Source organism: Falco rusticolus, chromosome 10 (assembly GCF_015220075.1).
Source record: "Falco rusticolus isolate bFalRus1 chromosome 10, bFalRus1.pri, whole genome shotgun sequence".
NCBI classification, from domain to species: Eukaryota; Metazoa; Chordata; class Aves; order Falconiformes; family Falconidae; genus Falco; species Falco rusticolus.
Genome location: NC_051196.1, coordinates 3,880,065 through 3,904,358, shown reverse-complemented (window position 1 = coordinate 3,904,358; position 24,294 = coordinate 3,880,065). Strand labels below are relative to the sequence as shown.

The 24,294-nt window shown below is 56.7% G+C and overlaps 1 protein-coding gene across 5 annotated transcripts; it reads left to right on the top strand.

The window, feature by feature from the left end:
* The first annotated feature begins 4,349 nt into the window (after positions 1–4,349).
* RASSF7 (Ras association domain family member 7) lies at positions 4,350–23,727 on the top strand. Of its 5 annotated transcripts, XM_037403052.1 has the most exons (7): positions 16,930–17,046; positions 17,699–17,896; positions 18,848–19,001; positions 19,203–20,107; positions 21,085–21,253; positions 21,917–22,027; positions 22,688–23,727. In XM_037403052.1, exons 3-7 carry the CDS (start codon positions 18,899–18,901, stop codon positions 22,717–22,719), a joined length of 1,320 nt encoding a protein of 439 aa, XP_037258949.1. In that variant the 5' UTR covers positions 16,930–17,046; positions 17,699–17,896; positions 18,848–18,898; the 3' UTR covers positions 22,720–23,727. The 5 variants fall into 5 exon arrangements, with proteins under 5 accessions (XP_037258952.1, XP_037258951.1, XP_037258949.1 ...); XM_037403055.1 differs by lacking the exons at positions 16,930–17,046; positions 17,699–17,896 and adding an exon at positions 4,350–4,574; XM_037403054.1 differs by lacking the exons at positions 16,930–17,046; positions 17,699–17,896 and adding an exon at positions 5,527–5,590.
* The last annotated feature ends 567 nt before the right edge of the window (positions 23,728–24,294 follow it).

The window sequence follows — 24,294 nt, the reverse complement described above, 5'->3', positions numbered from 1 at the left end:
CCAGCCAGGGCGGGGTGACGTGCCTAGTGCCATGCCGGAGCAAGATACTTGATGTTAAACCTGTGCTCGAGTGCTTTGATGGATCTTGGTCCTTGCGGGAGTCCGGCACTGTGGATGTGGTGTGTGACAAAGATGTAAATTAAGGGGAGGATGTCCTCTGAAGATAATGAGCAGAGGAGGGGAGGACGAGAGACTGAAGATCCATGTAAGGCCGGTGGTAGCCTGTTGGGAGAGGGTGTATATATGTATATATGTTGTTTCTTTCAGACATCCAAAAGTCGACTTCTGGAAGCCAAATAGATGCCAGCATCAGAGCGGGAGGAGAGTTGTGTTTCATAGACTAGTCATGGTGGATTAAATGTAAATGAATCTGCAGCTTGATGGACAAATGGGATCAGTGCCGGGAACCCCAGCTCCTGGTGGGAGATGGATTAGTAACGGGTACCGGTGCATTGGCACGCAGGGAGGGAATGAATGGCAAAGCAGGGAGGTTTCCAGCGCTGCCCGGCCTGTAGCACCGCAAGAAAGAGACATCTCCAAGCTGAAAGAAGAGAGGTCAAGCCTAGATAAACACCAGCTTGGTCCCCCATCGGAGAATCACTGAGGCATGAAGAAAAACTTTAACAGCTGCAATGCTGCTTTTGAACCTCCCAGTAAAAGGGGGGGTCAGGAGGTCAAAACTTTCAATGCCTCTGGGAAGGAGAGGACTTTTCCCGGCAAGCCTTTGAAAAACCCGAACTAAATTAGCATGACCACACTGCTAAACGCTTGGGAAACCCGGACGGCTAGGGTCACAGGCTCCCCCAGCAGCAGCGCGGCAAAGAGCTGTTGCGTTCCCATACTCAACAGCCATAATTAATGGGGCTATTTCCTAGGCAAGAGGCAGATCTTGAGAACCCTTCCCAGCACCTGGATGGGAAATAAAAGCTTGTGGGATGTGCCCTGGACATCCTTTCTCCTCCTGACACTGTTGCCCTTTCCCCTTTCCCTCTCTCCTGCCCGTTTTCTCCCTTCACTTGTACCCAGCGTTGTTTTGGCTGTTTCTCCCTCCCCTGCCCTGGGTGCGCGCGGCTCAGCTCGCTGCCGAAGCAGGGAACAGCGATGAAGCCGCAGTGACCCAGCTGTACTTTTCCCTGCAGATGCTGGACGGGAGCGCAGGAGCTGCAACAGAACCACATCCTTTTTTTTCCTACTTTTTCTTGCAAAAGGGGTGAGAGCCCTGCTCTGCATTTTGAGTTATTTACTTCCACTTTGAAGGTGGATGTTGCTGGTTTGGACCTTTTGCAGGAGGCGTTCTAGCAAAGAGCCGGTGGCGCAGGTTTCTGGAGGATGTAGGGACCCGAGATTTCTGGCTCTGACCCCATCGTGGGTTTGGGTTTTCACAGTGCTGCCTTCCCATTTGGCTCCCATCCCCCTGCAACATGAGCCTCCTGGGCACCGCTTCTCTCCAGCCACTTTGCAGGTCACCTTCCCCCGCAGCTCCCACCGCCGGAGGTGTGGGGGGCAGATACGCACACGCAGGCATTGCACTGCTGGTAGCATTGTCAGAAGAGTCCTGTGTGCCCTACGAGGTGCAATCCGAAGACATCAGAAGACCAACATTGCCGAGAAGTTGGCCGCCTAGGGCTGCCCTGCTGCAGGCTGCTGTCGTGCCCCCTGTTCCTATCGCAGCCGCGGGACTCAAGCGCTCCGCAACTTTGGCGGGCTTCCTGGGGAAGCAGGATGGACACTTCATGGAATAAAGCGGGAGGACAGGAAGCACATGGCGATTCAGAGGCCAGAAGGCCTGCCCTTGGAGGGGAATGGATCGCCTTCCCACCGGACCAAGGTGTCTCCTCCCCGCGAGCCCCAACCCGGGCTGGCGGGGGGGAACAGTGGGGCGCTGGCTCCACAGTGCTGAGCCCCGATTCAGCTTTCCTGTGATGCTGCGGCATCTTTTCTTGCTCGTGTCTCTTGTTGTCCTAGAAACAGAGGAAAAAAATTCTTCCAGACAAGCCCTTTTGTTACATTTGAGGCAGCATCTTCGGTCTCTTAGCAAAACAGTGCATGGTTGCATAATACAGCCCTTGCCAGAAAAAACAACGGTGGGTTCAAAACCTTCCAACGAAACCTGGAAAAACTTCGCACCCTCCAAACTTTCCCAAAGTCCTAAGAGTCCTGAAAGGGTCGATAGGCATTTACCAGCCCTGCTACCAGTATGTGCTGAGCAACAGGAGGCTGTGCTCCTGTATACATATTTTACATACATATACAAATATATATATATAGATTTATATTTGTGGTAATATATATGACACATCATTTATATGTAGGTCCTCACTTCTGGCTTTGAACTACAGCTCTTGTGGTAGGGGGAATTCTGCTGGAAGAGAAAGTCAGCTTGCCATATGGTACTAGCCACTTACCTCTCCCGGTGCCAGGGCTCCCCTGGAAGTGCTGGGATTTTGGGGGTGGTTGCCTTTATTTGAGAGGGAAGCTCGTTTTCTGGGGGAAATGTGCCCTTCTGTGTGCTGAGCGAGGCAGGGATGCGCTGGGGAATTCCTCTGTGACACATGAATGTCGTGGCTGTGCCAGGAAAGGATGGCGACTGTTAAATTTCCTGAGGCTCTTGGGGTCCGGAGGCACATTCCCAAGGTCTTGGGATGTCCGCAGCCAGGGGAGAAGGAGGGGAAAACACCATGGGGACCATGCAGCCCTTGTTCACCCAGAGGGAGGGGGCTGCAGCTCCTGCTTCCAACAGTGCCTGGTAAGAGATGCTGGAATATCAGAGGACCTTCAGGCCGGCAAGAAGGCTCGGGAGCCGTGATGCTGACAGCTTCCAGCTCCTGTGGAGACCAGCGGCTGTGGGGCATCTCTGTAAATCTGACTTCTCGATCTTTCCCTTTGGAGATGGGCCTGAAGAAGAAACTTTCCTCTGCCCTGCCCTCCCAACAACGGTCAGAGGGGTTTGGCCTTCAGCACAGAGCCCCAGCCCAGCCATCCTCCAGGTCCTGGTGCCTCACACACCAATTTTTGCCTTGTCCCTCAGTCTGATGCGGTGCCACATGGTAGCACAGGCTAACACTGGCGTGCTGGGGCCACCTCAGATGGCCAGCCCCGTGGAGATGCGTGCTGTTAAGAGACGCTATCTGTGATGACCTGCTATGGGCACACGATACATTTGCGCTCATGAGGGTGGTGGTTTTTTGCTTTTTTTTTTTTTTTTTTTTGGCAAACATATTCTGTATCTTAAGAAGCCTCAGAACAAAGAGCCTTCTTGTTGTGCTCCTGAGCACATCAGCCAGCCAGCATCATCTCTGGGGAAGCTCAGATAGGGTTACTGTCTTGCCCGCAATGGGGAGGGTGCTGGAGGGACCAAAGGACCTGCTTGGTTAAAATTCAGCTGCTAAAGATGCTGAGGTCGCTCGGCTCTCCTCCCAAAAGCAGCTTGCCTGCTCAGCTCCAATGAGCGTGTGACTCTTTAAACTTTTAAGCCCCACCTGTAGAGCACCCGGCGAGGAGCCTCTCGGAGCACAGACCCCCGAGATCAGCTCAGTCACTGTTCCTGGGTCAGGCCCTGGAGATGGCCTCGGGGCCACGTGGGCTTGGGGAATAAAACCAGAGGTGGGCTGGGACACTGCAAGGCTTGGAGGAAGTGGTCTGTGAGCAGCCGGGCTGGAAGAAGTCACCAGGATGAAACTGTCCCCTGGATGAAACTGTCCCCTGGACAATTCCATCCCTCTCAGCTGATGGAAGGCACAGAGAACTCTTTGTAGGGCAGTGGACCAAGGGATCACGCAGGCTTGCGAGTGCAGCGTTGGGAGTTTATTTATTTCCCACGGTAATGGCTTGGCTTGGACAAGGGAAAAGAGATTTCCAATCTTTTCTAAAGCTGCTAAAGGTAGAAAGATTTAAAACTCAAAACCTTTTTTTTAAAAGACAGCCGTCCTCGGTAATGGCAAACAAACCTCTGCTCAGTTTGTGTCCGATTAGGATCTCAGCAGAGTATCCAAGCTAATAAATAAGATATGTATCTCCTGAGAACAGCTTTTGTTGTTTTCTTGCATAGATCTTTGTTCCTCCTGCGCCGTAAGGTCTCCGGGGCATGGCCCGTGTTACGGAGTGCCAGGTGTATTATCCAATTTTAGGAGATCATAATTATGAGGAATATGTCAGAACAACAGAAAACTTCATTTAAAAACCCAATTAAAACTGCCGAGTGACAGCTACATACTCGTGTGTTGCATCACCTCCTAGTCCTGCTCGGATGCGGGGAAGCGAGTAGTTAAGGACGTTGTAAACCTGACGAGGTCGATGTGAGATGGGGATTTGTAAAAACTAACGTGCGTTTCGTGACAGAGCAGCAGCCCTGCCATCAGTTTCAGGGCGCCCACCTGGGTCCCCAAGGTCTGATGGATGGGCTGTCCTTTCTCATGAGCGGGATGATGTTGCACAAGAGTTGCTGGAAAAAGAAATAGCAAGGCAGCGCTGTGCCTGCCCCGCCAGCACGGCCATGGCTGGAGCATCCTCATGATGGGGACCACCGGGCTTGGGATGCTGAGGCTGGTGCCACCGCAGCCGTCCTCATCAGAAGGGTATGGGCGTGCGAGGCGGGGGGAGCTTTCAGAGGGGGCTTTTTTGGGAGCTGGGCTGGGAAAAGCAAGTGAAGGGAGGAGGTGAGGAGTTTCCAAAGCCTCCGGCATGACAGCAAGCACCTGCTTCTTCCCAAACCGGATGAACCTGTCTCCCTCCCGTCGCCTCTCTGCGGTTTTAGGGTGTTCGAAGCCCCCGGCCAGCTGAAGGGGGGGGTGGGGGGGGGTGGGGGGGGTGGGGGGGTGGGTGGGGGGGGTGGGGGGGGTGGGGTGCTGCCCCCCCCCCGGCACCAGGCCAGGCTCTGTCCCTGCGAGGGGGGGCCGTGCCCCTGTCCCACCATTGACCTGCCACACCAGGCAGCTGGGGGGGCTTTCTAAAAAAAGGAGAATATGAGACTTCTCTTAAAAAACATGATGATGATTTAAGGCTTTTTCTTTTTTGGAAGAAAAAGAGAGTTTCAGGCCTTTTTCAAAAATAAAAGGAGAAGTAATACTTTTCAATAGAGTTTTTTTATTTAGAAGGAGATTTTAGGACTTTGGGAGGGGAAAGGAGATTTTAAGAGTTCTGAGTTTTTAAAAAATCAAACGGGAGGATTTAAGACTTTTTTAAAAGGAGAATTCTAAACTTCTTTCTTTAAAAAAGGAGGATTTAAGACTTTTTTTTGAAGGAGAAATCTAAACCTCTTTTTTCAAAAAAGGAGAATTTAAGACTTTTTCTTACAGGAAAATGCTGAACCTCTTGGTTAAAAAGGAGGATTTAAGAATTTATTTTTTTAAAAAAAAAAGAGAATTTGAGACTTCTAAAAAACCCAAGGGCACCGTGAGCCTTCGGGGCGGGGCTCACCTGCCGGGGAGGCGTGGCCAGAAGGGGGCGTGCCCGGGCGGGGGGCGTGGTCGGACGGGGGCGGGGCTGCAGGGCTCCGCGGCTCCGCGCTGCGGAGCGGAGCGGCGGGAGCGGAGCGGCCGGCGCTGCCGGGGAGCCGGGGCCGCAGCCGGGGCCGGGGCCGGGCCGGCGGCAGGTGAGCGCGCAGCGGGGCCGGGCAGGGCCGGGCCTCCCGCCGAGGGGCAGCCGCCGCCGCCGCCGCTTTGCAGCGCCGCGGCGCGGCCCGGCCCGGCCCGGCCCGGCCCTGCCCGGGGAGGGAGGCGGGGACGGAGGCAGGCGGGGAGGGGGCGGCGGCGTCGTGCCGGGGGTGAGCCGTGCCCGGGGTGAGCCGTGCCCGGCGCAGCCAGCGCCCAGTCTGCTTGCGGGGCCTCCGGCACCGGGGGTAGCCCGGCTCTTTGGAGGTGCGGAGCGGGACAGGTGCCTGCAGGACCCCCAGGGCCCGTACCGAGAGCTGGCAGCGGCTTTCGGCACCCGCAAGCCCCCTGAGCCCAAGCCGTACCGGCCGTGTCCCGCTTGCTCAAGCGCGGGGTGGCTTGGCCCCCCCGCCGGGCCGGGGCACCGGGGGCTGACACCGGCACCCCCAGCGGCTCCCAGCGCTGGAAGGGGCAGCATCGTGCTCCCACTTGTCCCCCAGGACACCAGCCGGAGCCCCGGGCTCGGCGCTGGCTGCATCCATGGGGCCAAGCTGCCCGTCCTTCCCCCCCTTCGGAGACACCCCAGTTCCCCAAGGAGAGGGGTTAAATTCCTCGAGGCGAGCCTGGCTCCCTGCTGCATACTTCTGATGCCTTCTGTGAACTCTGCCGGCAGGTTGTTTCGTAACTCCACTTCTCGCCCGACTCCGCTTCTGGCCCCATGAGGGTGGGAGAGCAAACTCCTCTCCCTGGTTTTTCCCAGCCCTGCAACAGCACTTTGAAATTGCACGGTTAAAAAAGGGCCAGTTGCGCGGTACAAAGCCGAGCGCAGGCTCGGCGATGGCGTTGCACGAGGCAGGGGTCGCGGCCATGCGTCTGCACTCAAGCAGAGCGGCTGCATCCAGCGCAGCCCGTGGCGCTCCCCTCGGGATGGCTGATTTCAGGAGGAATGAGGAAGAGGCAGGTGGAAACGGGTGAGAAATGCTCTGGAGAGGCGAGGCGGGAGCTTGGGCCACCGCTGGCAGTAAGGCAGGCCGGCTCCCAGGGATGCCGCTGCTAACGGCGTGCTTGCGGGCCCTGGCTCGGTGCTGTGCCGAGACTTGCCGGGCAGGCGCTGGGCCCGGCAGCGTGTGGCAGCACGAACGGCGGAGCAGGGCTGTCAGATGGCGGGGTGCGGGATCCCGCCAGGCTCCGGCAGCGGCGCCGTGTGCCCACCTGCCCGCTGCCCGCGCCGGGTGGCCGGGGGTCGCGCTCCCACCGCCGCAGCGATGGCAGCTCTTGGGGAGTGGGAGCGGGAGCCCGCGGGCACATGCTGCATCCGCAGCGGTTGTGAGCGGGCAGCGTGTGCGAACGCCGCTTGCCTGCCTTGCTGGGCACTGCCAGCCCTGTCTGCTGGGGAAGGGGCTGCGGGGAAGGGAGGATGCTCTTGCCTTCTGCTGGTGCCGCTGGAATGCCAGGAATCCTCCTGCATCCCGGTTATCTGCCTAGAGAGCCTGAGCACGGCGCCTGGCCTCCCTCTCGGCATAGCTCCGCTGCCTTCCCCACGCTCTCTTGAAAGGAATAGCACGGAAATCGGGAAGCCCCCCCCTCCAAGTACACGCATCTTCCCAAAACCTTTCGGCAGTGGTGAGCACTGTGGGGCTGGGGGTCCTGCGCTCTGAAATTCCCTTGTCAGGGGATGCCGGTTGCTCTAAAAAATAAAACTCTTTGCAAACGAGTGTGGGAGAGATGGGAGTTAGCTCTACCCAGGGCTTGAAGGGGGGTGGCGGCGGTGCACCTGACCAGCAGTCTGATAATAAAACAAGAACTAAGGATGATTTTTTTAATTTTTTTACTTACGCTTAAGAAAAGTGAGCTACAGCTGCACACAGATGCTCAGTAGCTTGGGGTACCCTCAGGCCCTAGGGAGCACGCTGGGGAGCTTGCCAGGCTTCACTAAACCTTTTGGCAGCCGGGTGGTAGGCAGCCAGAGCGGCGTGGTGATGTCCAGGCTGGATCACCCTGGGGGTGCTCCCTGCCCTGCTCTTTGAAATACAACTTGACCAAAAAAAGGTGGCGGGGGGTAATTACTGGAGATCCAGGGAGTTACTGTGCCTGGGCAAACAGGGGAGCCTCTGCGCCAAAGTGTTTTTGGGGACTGGCTGTGAAATGGGGCTGGGTGGGAGCTGGTGTGCTGCCCACCTCCGTCGCGGGGACGTGTGTCACGGTTGCCACCACGTGCTGCAGGGGGACGTTACCCAAGTGCACCTGCCGCTGTCCCCTCTGGTTCTTCTCATCCATGTTTTCCAATGTGTCTCTGTCCTGTCCCATTTGTGTCTTCTGCTATGGGGAAAAACCTCCGGTGGTGGCTTGGAAGTGACCCAAGCCCGTGTTCTGTTGTCCCTCAGTGTGCCAGGGAGCAGGATGCTTTGGGACCATGTCCAGGCAAGGGGTTGGTCCTCCCTGGCTGGGAGGCCATCGCGTGCGTGCCAGGGCTTCGGAGCAGAGCGGTTCTTTGAGTGCCACGATGTCAGGCGCGGTGGCGGCCAGGGAGAGGTCCAGGACCTGCCTGACGGTAGGTTGCTCTGTGCCCGGGTTTAACTAAAGGCGTGAGGGACATTTTAAGTATTAGCTCCGTGTCTACGCATTGTTTTCAAGAGCATCTTTTTATGGGATGTTCCTCAATCTGCCCCAACTTGTCTGTGCCCTTGTAAACCGGCGTAGTCAAATTAAGGCATAAGCGTGTCTCCATGGAAGGTTTTTAACAAAATCCTATTATTGCAAATGATTGCTAACAATTTTATGTCCTTCCATTTTTCGGATGCCAAGTTCATGAGCTTCTAAAAGCAGCTGATTATCTGGCTTTTTGTGGACTGGTGTCAGCACTTTCTTGAGGGCTGGGGTGCTTCCAGCTGCCCCGGGCAAGTCATCTACAGTAACTCATTGCTTAAAGAAAGGAAGGAACAAGAAAGGGAACAAAAAACCCCAAAACCCACAACACTTCTTACCTGAAGACATGGGTGGATCAGCCCTGAGCTGGAAACTTTGGGGCAGTTGAGCACTGCCTGAATTTGGGAAGGCTTCCCCTGCTGCTTCGTAGCCCTGCTGCAGCCCGTGCTTTGAGGAGCCGCATGCTCAACCCTCCACGTGTGCCCCCAGATGCCTCCAGCGTAACTGGGAGGACTGGTGATGGGATGCTACGGTGCTCTAGACAGAGGTACCCCAAGTGGTTAGACCTAGCACCACGCTCCTGAGCCTGGGGACTTTGGAGGCACCTATAGCATCCTATAGGATAGCCGCTGGGTCAGCAGAAAAGCCGGGCGAGCGGCAGCATCCCTTTGCTCCCTGCTTTTCCTGCCAGCCCGGGGAAGCCGCTGGCTGGTACTGTGAAGCTGCCTGGCTGAGGGATCATGGGAAGAGCATTATTTTTAGGGTTCGTGCTGGTTTAATAATTCCTGCCGGGAATATCACTTTCCCCAGGGGGTGCGGGTGTGCAGCAGGGAGCTGATCTCCACCTCCGGGTGCTCGCCTGAGGCGCCGGTGGTGTGCCGGGGGTCGGATGAACGCCGCAGGCTTCTCTGGGCAAGAATAAAGATGGTCGGGCTGGGGTTTTTGGCTGCTTTGCGCTTGCTTTTTTCACTCACTGATTTTTATTTATTTAATTTTTTTCCAAGTTCTAGCAACATTTGGAGGTGGCAGCGCTTCTCTCTGCAAAGCACCAGCACAAAGCTGGGGGGGGCAGGCGGTGGGCTTCTACCTCTCCGCGTGTCATGATTGGTGCTGGGGGGTTCCTGCAACACAACCCCCAACCAGCTTCTCTGACGGACAACCTGAGCTTAATTAATTGGCAGGAAGCAGCTCGTGGTCTCCTTGATCCCTTGACCAGTATGCCCAGGTCTTTGCTTAATGGTTTGTGCTTGTAGGAAGTCAGGTGTTCCCTGGGCTTGCTCCGAGGACGTCTCCCCTTCCTTCCCTCCCTGCTCACGTTCCTTTGGGATGTGGATTTCTCAGGGCAGCTTGTCAAGTCCTGGGGGTCCCATCCCAAAAGGGTGGGTGGCTCTGCCAGGCTTTCCCAGGGCTAACCCAGCCTGGGCACCAGGTTGTACCACGTCATGCCTGGTCTGAGGTATTCCCACCTGCCCCACCATCAATGAGGGGAAAAACTGTGTGTGCGCAGGGATTTGTGCCACGGAAAGGACTCCTGTAGGCTTTTTTTTTTTTTTTTTAAAGAAGTCCTTTTCTATTGCTCTTTCTAGTCTTTTAAAAATCCTACAAACTCAGCATCTTACGTTGCGAAAGGACATTTGCTCTCCCGCTCTGGCAGGGAAACGTCCCTGGGACCCAGGAGTGGATGTGCTAGAAACAACATTGCTTTGCAGCTTTGAGATGCTGCACGCCAAGGACTAGCTGTCCCCCAAATCTTCTTTGCCTCAGGTAATTTTTGGAGTGTTTTAACGTGGTTTGAGGATTGCCCAGGCTGTGTTGTTGGGCTTGGTGCTGTCCTCTTTGAATTCGCTTGGCTTTTTCATGACCTGCTGGGAGTATAAAGAAGTTGAGGCAGGAGGTTCAAAAGGCTGAGCTTCCCCAAAGTGACCCCAGGTGAGCATGAGTTGCATGAGGATTAAGCTCCTAAATGCTTCTGGCGGAAAAAAAAAAAAAAAAAAAGATATTTTTATTGCAGGTCCTTCCCTGTGCAGGCAGGGGGGCCGGCACAGACCCTGGCACTGGTTCCCATCCCCTTTTGGTCTTTTGGGTATCACCAAGTGCTGGCAGAGCCCTTGACCTTGGCATGGAGACCTGTGGAGCCCTTTGCCAGCATAGAAACTACTTCAGCCAGAGGTTCCCTGCCTCCTGACAAGGTGGCTTTGGGGATCAAAGTTGGTCACACAGCCCTGGTCTCCATCGCTCGTTGGAGGACGTGACTGGTACCCACCACGGATGGCAGTTTTAGTGCCAGGGAGGGGACTGAGCTGCCCCTCCAAAGAAGTGTCTCGATTTCAGTGCTTTAAAGAGCTGGTTATCTCAGGGTGGGTTCTGGCGGAGATGGGTAGCACCTCCACCTAATTAATCATGTGCCAGGTAGCGTGAAAGCGGAGACTTCTAAAATACCCAAGTGTCTTATCAAAGCTTTCAGCCTGGATTAATTCTAGGTCTCTTGTTTATTTGTCTCTGCATCTGTGTATATGTGAGAGAAAGAAAGGAACAAATTCAGCTCTCGGCAAATGGTCATTAAAGGCCTTTTTAATCCTACAAAGTTATAAATAAATATCTGTGGCAGCATGCACCTGCATATTCATCAGTGCGTCCTCTCCTCTGGAGCCCCAGCAGCGCGTCCTTGGTAGCAGGGTAGGAAACTGTGAGTTATTCTGGAAATGGAAAATAAAATCTGGAAGGTTTATCCCTGGTTTTGCATTTGCTAATTTGTTAATTACCCTCTCCCCTAGGATGAGAATTGGAGTGGAAAGAGGGTTGCTGGTGGCTGACGCCAGCTCTTCTGAAGGAGGCTGGAAGGCAGGTTGCGGGGAGAATATTTGTAGGTCATTTGGCTTTTTCATGTCCCTGGTCCTGTTTGGAGGAGAGGTGCAGAGCCTGAATTTTCCTGTCATCCTGTGGAAATGAAATCCTTGATCACTTTGAGATGAGCCGGGGAGACATCCCTGCGGGTGGCCAGGGTGCATCTCGTCCTCTGGGCTGGATCACAAGGAAGCTGCACTTTGAGGGTCCTTTCTGGCTCTTCTAGAGACACTGGGAGAAACTGCTCCTTAGTTGGGTTTTCTCCATTTTGGTCTTGCCTTGAGGGAGAGAAAATGGAAATTTGGAGGAAATGGTAACACTTCTCCTCTTTGGCTGGGGAGGAGAAAGCAGGTACTTTGGGTACTTCAGAGTGTTTTCCAGGGCTTGAACAGGCTCTTGCATCTCCAGATTCGCAGCATTCCTCCTGCATCCCACGTGATGAAAAGTGTAAGCTGTTTTCTGACTTGGGGAATGGGCTGTGTAATAACGAGGGAATATTCACAAACTGCAGCATGCATTTGCCAATGGCGGCTGTGGAAGATGAACAACGTGGCAGAGATGCTGGACCTGCAGCATCGTGCCGGTGTTTGCATGCAGATGGTCTGGCAAATACCCTTCAGAGCTTGGCTTTTAAGGGCTGGATTGTGAGTTATCCATGAAGGAACGGACATTTGGGCATCCCGGAGCTGCTGCACTGGGGGTCGCAGCTGGGCGGCAACTGCAGGTACAGCGGTGCCTTGACAGCTGAAGAGCGAGCGCCAGATTTTTGGTGTTAAAAAATGAAGGCAGCAGTTCTAGGGAAAAATTGAGGGGCAGACTCGACCCTGAAAGTTTTTCAAGTACAACCCCTCATCCTTAAGGCTGATCTAGCTCAGCCTGGGGCCCAAAGGCACCCAGACCCAGCCGTGCCCAGAGCTGAACACCGAAATGGCTCCCCAGCCCCTCCTGGGCTCGGCATCCAGGTGGGTTCAATTCCGCGTGGAAAAAGGAGCATGGCAGCACAAAGGCTTTCCCTCTTTCCCCTCTGATCTGCGTGTGGCTAATTTTGCTTCGCCCCCTTGAGAGGAAACTATGCATTTACTCTCAGGTGCTTTGTGAAGCGGCTCTTGGCTGGGCTGGGTGGCAGCGGTTACAGCGGGTGCTGCTAATGCTTCCCTTGCAAACCTCCATGCCCACGGCAGGCTTTGCTAGCCAGCCTTGCCAGCCGCCCTCCCGCCGTGGCCAGTAACCATGGGTGCTGCAAGGGAGAAACACGATGCATGAAGGCGAGGAAGACGATCCTTCCCCTTCCAGGCTGAAACGCTGATACCTGTGCGTGCCGTAGGTGGACGGAGGGGTTTTTGGCTGCTTTTAATTTATAATGAGCTTTCAGGTGGTTGCTCAGCGGCGGGGTGGACTGGCTAGTAAACATCCCCGAAATGTCGTCGCTGCCCACGATCTTTGGTGTTTCAACACGTGGCTTGACGCTGGCCTGCCATGGCCACAAACCTGGGCTTCTGAGGAGGGGGGAAAGAAGTTCTCCAGCTCCTTCCCAGTGCTGTTTCTAAAGCCTTCGTGTGGGTCCGATTCCATAGCAGACCCAAAAGCTTGGGTGAAAAAACCAGTGAGAGAAATCCCTGCAGGTGGGGCTGGGACGGGGTGAGCATCCCCCGCATCCGCCAAGGGGTGAGCCTCCCTCCCCTAAATCCCTGCTGAAGGCCATCACCCCGAGGCCTGTCCCCGTCCTGCGTCGCAGCCCTGGGCAGGATTTGTCCCAGGCTCTTCCCACCCTGCTCGGCATCGGCCAGCCTTGCTGGCACACCCCAGGCATGTTAGCGTGGGTCTGTAATTTTGGGGAGGAAGTGGAGCCTCTATTTTGTTCTTAATGGGGTTTGCTGGGGTGGTGTTTATGGCTCTCCAGGAATCCGTCTCTTTGGGCAGTTCCTGCAAGGTCCTAACGTGTGGGACACGTGCCCCGTGGGGTGCCGGGGGGCTTCAGCGGTGGTCTGTGACTTCAGGCTCAGGTGATGCTTCAGCACTTGAGTGACATAAGTGCCACAGGGCTTAGTTCTCCAGGTCTTGGCCCTTCAATCTGCTTTGGGTGCAAAAAGCCCTTGACATATGGGTGTCCCTTCTGTGGGTGTTGAGTGTGCGTTACACACCGGGAGATGCCCCCACGGAAGCCGCTCGCTCTAGAAGTGCGGCGGAGCCCGGGGACCCATGTGGGCTGGCATCCATCCATCCATCCATCCATCCATCCATCCGTCTGCACGTCCCGGCAAAGCTGCACCTTCAGGGTGTGTTTGCGGTGTCACTGTCCCCACCTGGGGCTTCTCCAGCTGGAAGAGGAGAGAAAAGCAGAGCCTGCAAAGCCCTCGTGTGGTTTTGAAACTACTAATTTCGGTCGTTTGCTGATTTTTAGGGCTTGCTGTCAGGCATGCTGTGTGGAGCAGGGAGCTGGATGGAGCGCGGTGGGTGGACCAAGGATGTGGGGACTATTATGGCCACCCCTAAATAAGCTGCTTGGGTTTGAATTAGAGCCCTGTGCCTGCTGCTTCCTTGCTCCTGGGTGCTTGTGGCCACCTTGTGTAAGAGCTGGTGGCTTCCATAGGTCTCGGGGGCGAGTAACACTTGCACACCCTCCTTGTGATGGTGGAGGGGTGAAGAGCTGCGTCTCTGGGCTGCCACCACGCTGGTAGGACTTGTTTGTCACCTCTTGAGCTCATTTGACCCTTGTCAGCTCTTTGTGCCAGGATGAATTAACCCATTTGCTGCCTCAGGCTGGAGCCCTGTGCCTGTGTCCTGGTGGCCCTCATGCTGCAGCAGGGGACGATGACCTCTTTGGTAGGTGGCTCTCTTGGCTGCTTTGTACCAGGCCAGGAGATGGTGTCCCTTCAGGATCCCAGGCCAGCATCCTCAGGAGGAGCGTGGCACCGTGGAACTGTCCTGCACCGCATGGCTACAGGCAGGGCTTTGCCTGGCGCTCCCCGCTTGCAGTGGCAGCGACCATCATCGGTGGTCACCAGCCAGGCTCTGCTTTGTGGACAGCTCAATGAGAGCTTTGGTTGATCGTCTCCACCTGGCGTGGGACCTGCCAACTCAGGAAGAGCTGCAGCTCTACCATGGCTGATCATCTGCGTCCAGCCCAGGAAGTGCCACAGCACCAGCCCCTGCCATGGCTGATCTCCCCCGCAGTGTTGGACCTGCTGGTGACATCAACAGCCCTCACCTTTGACCATGGCATCACCTTCTGACCTGGGATGGACACAGCGTGGAAGGGTCAGCAAAGCTCCTCTGCCCCTGCAACAGCCCAGCTGAGGGCAGGTGATGCTGCTCCAAAAGAGGGAGCCAAGGCAGGAGGACCCTACATGGGCTGGAGGGGAGCCTGGACCATGGCCCATCCCCTCCAGCCTGCTGCAGGACGGGCACCGTCAGGAGGCTTTGATTCCCCATGGATCTTCTCCACGTTGAGTCATTTCTCACCCGAGTAACGGGCAGGCTTTATCCCACCAGAGGGTTTCAGCACACGGGCAAGCACCACCTCTTCTGTTTGGTGCCCAGGAGCTGGGCCCGGTGCTTGGGGCAGGGAGGGACCTCAGGAAGCATTAAGCATTAAATAGCTGCTGGATGCGTCAGCGTGGCAGCTGATGGGGCGGTGAGTCATGGCCAGCCTGCCAGCGCTCCGGCACGCAGCGTGGTGGCACCCGGCCGCTCCTCCCCGCTCCTCCTCGCCTCTTGCTGTTTACTCCTGTATTGGGTTTATTTTTTTTCATTCGTGTGTCTGCATGCAGCTGGGATGAGCATCCCTCCTGGCATCAGGCAGGAGAGGAATGAAAGGGTCAGGTTCAGAGCAGGAATAAAATGACCAAGAATACCCCAGCACCTGCCCGGAGCACATCCAAAGGGATGCAGAGCCCCTGGTCCCCATGGACACCTTGGTCCTCTTTGGATGGTGGGCTCATCACAGCCTGCTCAAGTACAAATACATCTTTATTTATGAATTATGAGACTTTATAACCCTACCCCAGCTCAAACCCTGGCCCCAAAAGCTCGCCTTCTGGCTTTTGGCAATTTTAATCAGGCTTGCTGGGAAGCTCCCCCCGCGCCGCCGCTCTCCTGCCTGCCCAGCCCCATACCCAGTGCTCTGCTGGGGGTGGGCATAGCTGGGGAGGAGAGTGAGCCCCCAGAAATGGGGCAGACCTTGGCACTGGCGGGATGCTCGGCTCAAAACCTTCATGCTGGTCCCAGACGGTGCTTGTGTGGAGCTCTGGAAGAGGCGTTTGGGATGCTCTGGGATTCTTGTTGCAGCTGATGGATGACCTTGCTGTTGGCTGCAAAGCTGGTGGCATTTCCCTAAACAGATTTTTTTTTTTTTTTCTTGTGTGTGGCAAAATGTGGGAGAGAGGCACTTGCAAAGTGTTTGCAATCCTTGGCTGGAAGGTACTGTCTCAGCTTCTGGGAGTCCCTGTGGGGGACATGGGGGGAGTCCCTGCAAATGGGGGGCTGTCCTCGCTCCTGGAAGGAGGGCGACTGGCCACATTTCTTGGCTGGCTGTGTATTATTTCAGGTCCAGGGAGATCACCAAACCCTTGTAAGTCCCAGCAGCCATCAAGATGGTGGTTTGCAGGAGCTGCACAAAACGTGCATCCTCCAGCACGTGCAGAAATGCTCCTTCAGCTCCTCTTCCTTCAGCCCAGCAGCTCTGGGGAGGCTGGGAGACAGCAGCGCCAGGAAACAACATAAAGCTGCAAGAGACGAGATTGTTACTTTTTAAAAAAATTTTTTTTTTTTCATAGTGTCAGCATTTGAAATTCTAACTCCCAGTTAGGAGATTTGTTGAAGTGGTGGTATGAATCATCCCTACCTTCAATTTTAAGACCTATCTCATGGGGAAAGGAGCAGTAACTTAGTCACTTTCTTAGTTTCCTTCCGATAAAAATGATTTAGAAATCAGTGGAGCAGGGAGGGTGGATAGGAATAGAATGCAGTTCTCCCCCCCCAGAAAAAGCCCTTTTTGCTCCCTGTCGCTGTAACAAAGGCACCCACTGATTAAACAGGGGGTTGGCAGCAAAACTGGGGGTGGGGGGTGGGTGTTTATATTTGCAATTGGAGCCCCCCCCCCCCCCCCCCGCTGGTTGTTTAGGAGTGATGGTAAAGAGCTGGGGGCGGGGAGGGGCAGCGGAGGTGGTGCTGGGGGTGAGGGGGAGAGTTGGGGGTTTATTGCCCGGTGGGTTTCTTTGAGCCGGGGTGATGCTGGCGTGGGTGGGATGAGGCGCCGCTTGCGGGTTGTGGTGTGTCCCCCCCTCCCCGAGCAGTGACTGGGGGTGCGAGGAGCATCGCTGGTCCCCCCAGATGAGGATGAGCCTTCATCCCATCTGTGAGCCCAGGGCTCTGGGGGGAGAGGGGCAGCCAGGCTGGCTTTGGGTGGGCTGGGGGAGCTAATCCTGCCCTGGGAAGGGGCGAGGAGGGAGCAGCCCCTAGACCTATTTACCCCTGCCTTGCAAGGGGGCAGGTAACATCCTGGTACCAACAGCCAGCCTGGGCCAGTGACCCCCAAAATCCCCGGGGCTCACGGTGAGCGCTTGGTTAACCGGGGCCTCCCCCGTGCTAACCAGGATTAAAGGATAATAATAAATAATAATACACCCAATGGGATTTTGGGGTGCTGGGGGTTGCGGCAGGGCGAAACGCAGCGGAGACGGGTGCACCAGCTGCTTTCTGAGGGGGTTTCCCCCATTCCGGGGGAGGGGGGGGAAGGTGGCAACCACCGCTCCCAGCTTTTTGGCAGCAGCACACGAGCTGCTGGTAAATGATTAAAAAAAAAAAAAAAAAAAAACAAAACCAAAAAAAAAACCACCGGGGTGGCCGGTGGGGCACAGCTGGAGGCGGGTGCCCAGTGTGAGCCCCGAGAGGTGCCCAGGACCGGTGTGCCAGTGGTCATCCTGCCCCTGCGCCCAGCAACCCCCAGCAACTGGGATTTTGGGGCAAGGTGAGGCTGTGCCGCGCGATTCAACCCGCCGCGTTATTTTTCCTTATTTATTTTTAAGTTCCTGGCACTCCCCGTGGGGTCTGGGATAGGGGAAGCTGGGTTCACTGCCAGCCGGGTCTCTGGCCGGGGGCGGGGGGGGATGCTCCCTGGGGTGTGTTGTTGCCCCAAATGGGGCGTTAGGGAGCCGTGGCAGGGGGGACAGTGGCTTTGGGGGAGCTGGGTGGTGCTGTGGTGGCCCCTGGACTTTGGTCCGCACGCCGGGGGCCGGTTGCAGCTTCGAACGCGCAGGTAGGGGAGCGGGGCCAAAATCCAGCTTTGAAACGAAATTGGACTAAAACTTGCAAATTTTAGTGGGTTTGGGCTGGCGGGGAGGTCGGCCGAGCCCAAGGTGCACTTTCCCCCCCGCCGGATTTCCCTGGCCACCCAGCCAAGGCAAACATGAGCTCAGTGAAGAGGCATCCGCAGCGGCCGCCCCGTGCCACGTCTCGGCGGTGGGCAGGGGGGTGGCACCCACGGGACCCGGCACCCATGGGGAACGGCCTCGCCAAGCCGTACCTTCCCTGGTTTCTCCTTGCCTTTCTGGAGCCATGGCTAAAATCCTTCGTTGCCGGAGGCGGGACCCTTCAAAGCCTCCCTTTGATTGCTCAAGCAGGCAATAAAAAATAAGGAAGAAGTGGTGTTTCACCTGATCAAGCCTTCTTGCAGCCCGGCTGCACGCTCGGGAGAGCTGGAACAGAGGGATGGCGAGGCCACGACCAGCCGGGTTAGGTTGGGAAAGTGGTTTGGGACCAACCCCTGGACAAAGGACCTGGAAATTTCCTATATAGGTCCCTCCACCCAGGGCTTTCAGGCAAGTCTGATGCTCGAAAAAACCAGCGTTATTGGGGGGAAAAGATATCTCTTTGCATGTGTTTGAGAACACTAAGCTCTGATATTTGAATTCTTTACAGCTCGCATTTTTGTTTTATTTTATTTATCATTTTTTTGTAAGTCACTTGGGGTCGTTGAGCTGCTGGAAGAGGCAGGAGTGCAGTGTGCCCGGGCTAACAGATGTTATTTTAACGCAGGAGTAACTGCCGGGTGGGAGTGGGGCTGGGCACTGGTGCTGGGCAGAGCATCCCCCGGGAGCCTGGGTTTCACTGTGGGCACTCGTCCTGCCCCCCCCCTCCCAAACCCCACCTTTGGTCACGTTTTTACGCAGGAAGAGGCTTTATTTTAATTTCTTAATCCCTCTCTGATAAATTGAGATGGCGGTAAGGAGATTAAAATGTGCATTATCTGCATCTTCTCTCGGTATGCTGCTGCAAGGCAGGGCGCCCAGCGGATTCTCTGCCTTTTCCAGTATTGTTTGGAAAATCCACTGGTGCCGTGGTGCCAAATTGTCAGGGGAATCGCAGTGAAAGTCCAGCAAACCCATAAAAAGTTGGTGCTCGCAGCAGAAATGACCTGGGCATCTCCCTCTGGGCCCCACGCAGGCACACAAACCCCGTCGTTTCCCACTACAGGAGGGTTTGGACCGGCTGCTCAAGTCCTTTTATTTTTTTTTTTATTATTATTTATTTATATAGTTATTATAAATAGAATATATTTATTGTTTATTTTAACAATGTCAACAAAAAAATGCCACCGGTGCACGGGGCGAGCCACGGCGGTGGGTGGAGGGGGCAGCGAGCAGCTGCTCGGTCTAGGATGTGCCTTTCGGGGGGCTGGCGTTGAAGGTGATTTAATGACTCCGCTCTCAGTGTCTCGTATTCCTCGTTAGCGGCTTGGGCTGGAAACCTGCTTTCTTTTCTCCGTGCAGGCAGCGCATCCTGTGATGAGCCAGCGCGCCTGAGCCCCGGCAGCCGTGGGGATGGAGCTGAAGGTCTGGGTGGACGGGATCCAGAGGGTTGTCTGCGGCGTCTCGGAGCAAACCACCTGCCAAGAAGTGGTCATCGCCTTGGCACGGGCCATCGGTGAGCCATCTCCGTCTGCCGGGGGGTGCGCCTTCGTGGGTGGAGGCATCTGCCCAGCGGATGCCCCATCTGCCAGTGCTTCTTGGGAAGAGACTTTGGGTGGGTGGGGGTCATGCGTTGGGTGGCAGAGATGTCCCCCACCTCGGCACGCCATTGCTGGCCTTGGCTTTCCCCATCTGACACGCTTGCTCCTCCCGGCAGGTCAGACGGGCCGCTACGTGCTGGTGCAGAAGCTGCGGGAGAAGGAGCGGCAGCTGCTGCCGCTGGAATGCCCTCTGGAGTCGCTGGCCAAGTGCGGGCAGTATGCCAACGACGTGCAGTTCGTCCTGCGGCGGACGGGCCCCAGCGTGGCCGAGCGGCCCTCCTCAGAGGGTGCTCCCCAAGCCCCCGAGAGGACGTTCATCCGGGCCAGCTTGCCCATCAAACCCAGGCCCGCCGGCACGGATGCACCCCGTTCCCGGGAGCCAAAAAAATCTATGACCTTCAACTTGGGTCCTACAGGCTCAGGAGACCCATTTGCCATGAGCCGTTGGAGGCACCAAGCGCGGGAGGGGATGGACTTGGAGGGCGGTGGGGTGGTCCAGCCCTCCAAGGAGGAGCTGTTTAGGAGGGTGCTGCGGCAGCAGGAGCAGCTGCATTCCTTGGAGGCCCACGGGGACACCCTGGAGACGGACCTACGGCTCTGGGAGCGCAGCCGGCTCACCGGCCAGGAGGATGAGATCCTCTACCTGGAGCACCTGGTGCGGAGGAACGAGACAGAGCTGTGCGAGGAGGAGTTTTGGCAGAGCGAGCTCCGGCTGGAGAAGGAGTGTGAACGGGAGCGGCAGGAGCGGGTTAGGAGCTTGCGGGCCAGCCTGGAGGAGTACACCCAGAGGATCTATGAGCTGAGCGCCCGGACTGAAGCCCTGCAGGAGGAGATCCAGTGGGAGATGGCCGAGAGGGCCAAGAGGGGGAAGGAGACCCCTGCGCCCAGCCCCACAGAGCTGGAGGACATGGCTGCCAAGATGAAAAGGGACCTGGAGACCAAGGTCAAGCAAGGCACCCAGCTGGAAAGCAACCTGGCCAGCGTGGAGAAGGCCCTGGAGGAAGCCGAACGGAACCTGCAGGTAGATAGGGCTGGCCTGAGCAGCCCCCCGGGGTGGTAGGACCTGCAGCAGGGCACGGGACCGGCTTTCCAGCGGCGTGGGGCTGATGGGTTGGGGGGGGTTGGTCTTGCCCCACGTGGCCGATGCATGTGGGGCTGGGTGCACAGAGGGGGCTCAGCAGCGGTGACCGCTGTTGGCAGGGGACACCACCACTGGTACCCAGCCAGCGCAGGGTCCCACACCCGTCACTCTCTGGGCTGGGGCTCCTGCCGGCCGGCATGTGGGGGGTGCCGCATCACCCCGCTCCGGCACGGGTGCTGGTGCTGGTCCATGTGCGGGGTCGGCGGTGCAGGTGCAAGGGTCGGTGTTATCTTGGATAAGGGGGTTGTGGAGGGGGGCAGCATAGGTCCCCATGGTGCAGCTACACGAAGCCTTTTGACCGCACAAGCTGTGCTGGGGCTCAGGCTCACCCCGGGGAGCTGCACAGCATGGAGGTGGCAGCTGTGGAGCTGAGGGACCCCCCCGGCTCCCCTGGCCGGCACCCCCAGCATCAGGGGGTGCAGGCGCTGCGTGGCATCCCCCCTCCGCACACCCAGTCCGTTTCGGTGGAGCAAAAGGAAGAAGTTCTGCGCAGCCAGGCGGTGGTAGGCCCCCTTCCCCAGGCAGCCATGCTTCCAGCATCTCACGTTGAGCATCTCGCGTCTGACAGCTGCTCGCACCCTCTTGTGGAGATGCGGCAAAGCAGGACTGTTCCCAAAACATGGCCTTCCTCATCCCTAGCTGATCTTTAAGGTCCCTTCCAAAAAGCATTCTGTGACTCCGGGCACCTCCTGGTCCCGCAGGCCCCCGGAGAGGGGCGGCCAAGCCGCGGTACCCCCGAGGTCCCCTCTGCCAGCTCCGGCAGGGTGAGCCCCAGCGGGGGGGTGTGCTAGCTGGCTTTGGGGCATGGGGGGGATGTGGGGCTCACCCTGTCGCTCCCCTCGGTGTGTGTTTTGCAGGCCCAGACCCAAGAGCTGGAGGAGTTAAATAAGGAGCTGAGGCAGTGTAATTTGCAGCAGTTTATTCAGCAGACGGGGGCCACGGTGACCGTCCTGCAGGCCAGGTCCGAGGAGGATGCCCAGCCAGAGCCGAGCCCGCACGAGCTGCCAGCCTACCAGAGAAACGGAGGTCAGCATGCCACCGCCGGCTCGGCCACGGGGGCTGCTCCGTGGGACCCCTGCCTGCTCCCTGCCTCCCCTCCGAGGGGGTCAGCACCCCCTCCGAGGGGGTCAGCCCCAAAGCTGCCCGGTTCTGCCCTGGGCACTGAGGTTAGGCAGCAGGAATGGGGGTTTGGCACTGGCACGGCGGTTGCTCACCACCCCGGGGGGGCTCTGAGGTTTGCCAGCCCTGGGGCTCCTTCCTCCTCCCCGCTGAGGCCTCGGGGCTGCTTGTAGCCATGCTCAGGGGTCGGATCCTGCACTGCTGCTCTTGGGGCCGGGGTGGCCGCAGGGAGCTTTCCTTTGCAGCGTTGCTGTGTGCAGCGGCAGCAGAAAGCTGGTGGCCGAGGGCCAGCATCAGCCCCCAGGGGCCACGGGCTGGTGAGGACGGGCTCCGGCTGCTGATGACCTCTTTGTGTTTGGCAAGGGAAGGGTGAGCGTGGTGGCTGGAGCCCCGTCCGTGTCCTTGCAGGGATGAGAGGAGGTGGTGGTGGGCTTTCGTGGAAGGGGATGGGGGGGAACAGGGACCTGGTTGTGTCTCCTCCGGAGAGGGGGACGTGGCTGCCCCACAGCCCTGCAGCGGCCATGGGAGGCACGATCCCTGCTGAGCCAGGCGTTTTTCCCCATCCCTTAGGTTTTCCTCCCAGCACCAGCACTGACTCCCCTCCCCGGACCAGCACCAAGCAGTTCCTCGGCCACCCCAGGACCCTGCCGGAGCCCCTAGTGTCCAGCCTGAGCCCCGAGGGTACGTAACGTACGTCCTGGGGCGAACCCAGGAGGACGTGTGGGAAGGAGGGAGAGGCTTTTGCTGCCCAAAACGGGCTGCAGAGAGCGAGCACGTGCTGGGAGCGGGCGGCTGGAGATATATAAAGATGCCATTAGGAAGAGCAAAGCTTGCATCCTGGCAGCCTCCGCTCGGCTGCCGGGCAATCCGGCACTCTGCCTGGTCAGGAGCTGGGGGGATGCTCCTCACCCCCTCTCCTGCCACCCCGCATCCACCAGGACTAAGACTTTGCTGGGGTTAAGATGGGAAGGATTTGGCTCCCATCTTTTACAAGAGTAATGATCTGCTCGATGGTGGGGACCAGTTCCCCCCAAAACCCCTTCCACCTCCCGTGACCCTTCTTGCACCGTGTTTTTGGGTGCAGCGAAAGCAAGCTGCGACATCCCTGCCTGCCGTGGCGATGCCACCTGCATCCCAGCATCCCATTCCCCACATCACCATCCTCTCCATAAAACCGTACCGCCACCGTCTTCACGGTACAAAACACCCATCCCTATCTCAGCCTGGGTGTCGTGGCATGCGCACGTCCATCTCCCAGTGCGGGAGTTTCCCATCCCCCTGCTCGCGAGGGCTCGCCTCCCGTGATGGGGTCACTCAGGTTGGTTTTGTCTTGTCTTGCAGTTGTATCAGCCAGGCAGAGCATCTGGAGGTAGAAGGGCCCCGGCTGGCGGAGGATGGATTGCCTTGCAAGTGTAACTGTATAAATAAACCATATTATATATATTTATACATATATATATCTTTTTTTTTTCTTTTTACTGCTTTATATCGTGAATGGATGTGGACGGCCAGACTATTTTTACAGACTGTAAAATAAAACCAGAGACCGACGAGACAAAGCAACCCTTTTCCCCTGCGGATGGAAGTAACCCACTTTCTTCTATTTTTTTAAAGTGCTTTCTATATTCAACAGAAAATAGCGGCACTCCCACCCCACATAGCCTCCTCAAATGGCCCGTGGTGTGTTTGGAAAGGTCCCCGCTCTGCAGAGGAGAGTGAAGCGGCGATGGAGATGTACCTGGGGGTCGCTGGCGTGGAGCACGGGCAGGGGTCTGGCAGGAGCAGCCTGTCCCCTGGCTGCACGGGAGGTGCCGGAGCAGCTCTCCAACACGTTTCTGGCCCCCCTCGGGGTTTTTTTTATTATTGTTTTATTATTATAAGAAACCTGAAGTAGGAACCCCCTTTCCACGGTGCTGCGGACCAGGCTTCGAGGGAGCAGGGAACACACAGTGGGGGCTTGTTTTTCTGAAATCCACCTCATTTTTCAACTTTTTTTTTTTTTTTTTTTTAAATAAAAAAATCAGAATGAGCTCTTCCCCAGTGGTGGCATGGGTAGGGAGCAGGACCAAAACACTCTTGGTGACATTTCACTGATTATTTTTTTTTTTTTTTTCTTTACTTGATGGCCAGTAGTTGCTCTTGGGTTTTGTTCCTCTGTCTCAGTGGGTCGCCTTGTATTTTAATTGCAAAACCAAAGCGGTGTGGGGTGGGGATGATTTAGCCAGGAGGTCCCCAAGCCTGTTTTCAACGCGTCGTATGCAAAAAAAAATGTGACTTGGGCACCGCATTCGCCATAAAACCCCTGCTTTCCCCGTATGAATGTAATCCTGTGTGCTGCGGTTTCAATTTTCAATAAATCTTTGGGAAAGGATTTGAGCAAAGCGAGCGTGAGCGTGCTGTTGTGGCCCAGGGCGAGCCGTCCCCGCCAGCTCCTGGGCCGGTGCCCGACAGGCACGTCCGAGCAGTTTGCACACCCCGCGGCCGCCTCTTTTTGTTTCCGAGCCATCTCTTTCCATTTGCCGAATTAAAGCTGTAAGTATTTTATGACCAAATGTATCTTACAGACACGCTGCATATTTCCTGCCCCCCCCCCGCCCCCCCAAAAATCACAAAGCGCTTTACAACCCATGGATGAAGCTCGTCTCCGGTGAGAGGGCGTCTGTCTGGGATGAAACATGGCAGCGTTTTTAATAATGCACAGCAGCACCTTGGAGCATTTTAGGACAGCAGGAGAAGGGGATGGCGCTGGGCTGCAGATGGGAGCAGGTAAGGGGGAACCTCACGCTCACCTTCGAGCCCCTCCGTCTGCGCTGGGGTGACCGCAAGCGAGATGGCCGGCTCTTGCTCTCCATCAGCATCTCCCCTGGGCTCTGGTCCCTGGGGACGTGCCCCTCAAAGCTGGTTTTCAGAGGTGCCGCTGCAGCTCAGCGGATTGGTCAAGTGATACT

What these genes read in the sequence shown, in the direction of transcription:
- RASSF7 (XM_037403055.1), top strand. Translation starts at nt 18,899, where the DNA reads ATGGAGCTGAAGGTCTGGGTGGACGGGATCCAGAGGGTTGTCTGCGGC. An exon ending in AAGCCGAACGGAACCTGCAG is followed by an intron (nt 20,108 to 21,084) that starts GTAGATAGGGCT and finishes TGTGTTTTGCAG; the next exon opens with GCCCAGACCCAAGAGCTGGA. An exon ending in AGCCTACCAGAGAAACGGAG is followed by an intron (nt 21,254 to 21,916) that starts GTCAGCATGCCA and finishes CCCATCCCTTAG; the next exon opens with GTTTTCCTCCCAGCACCAGC.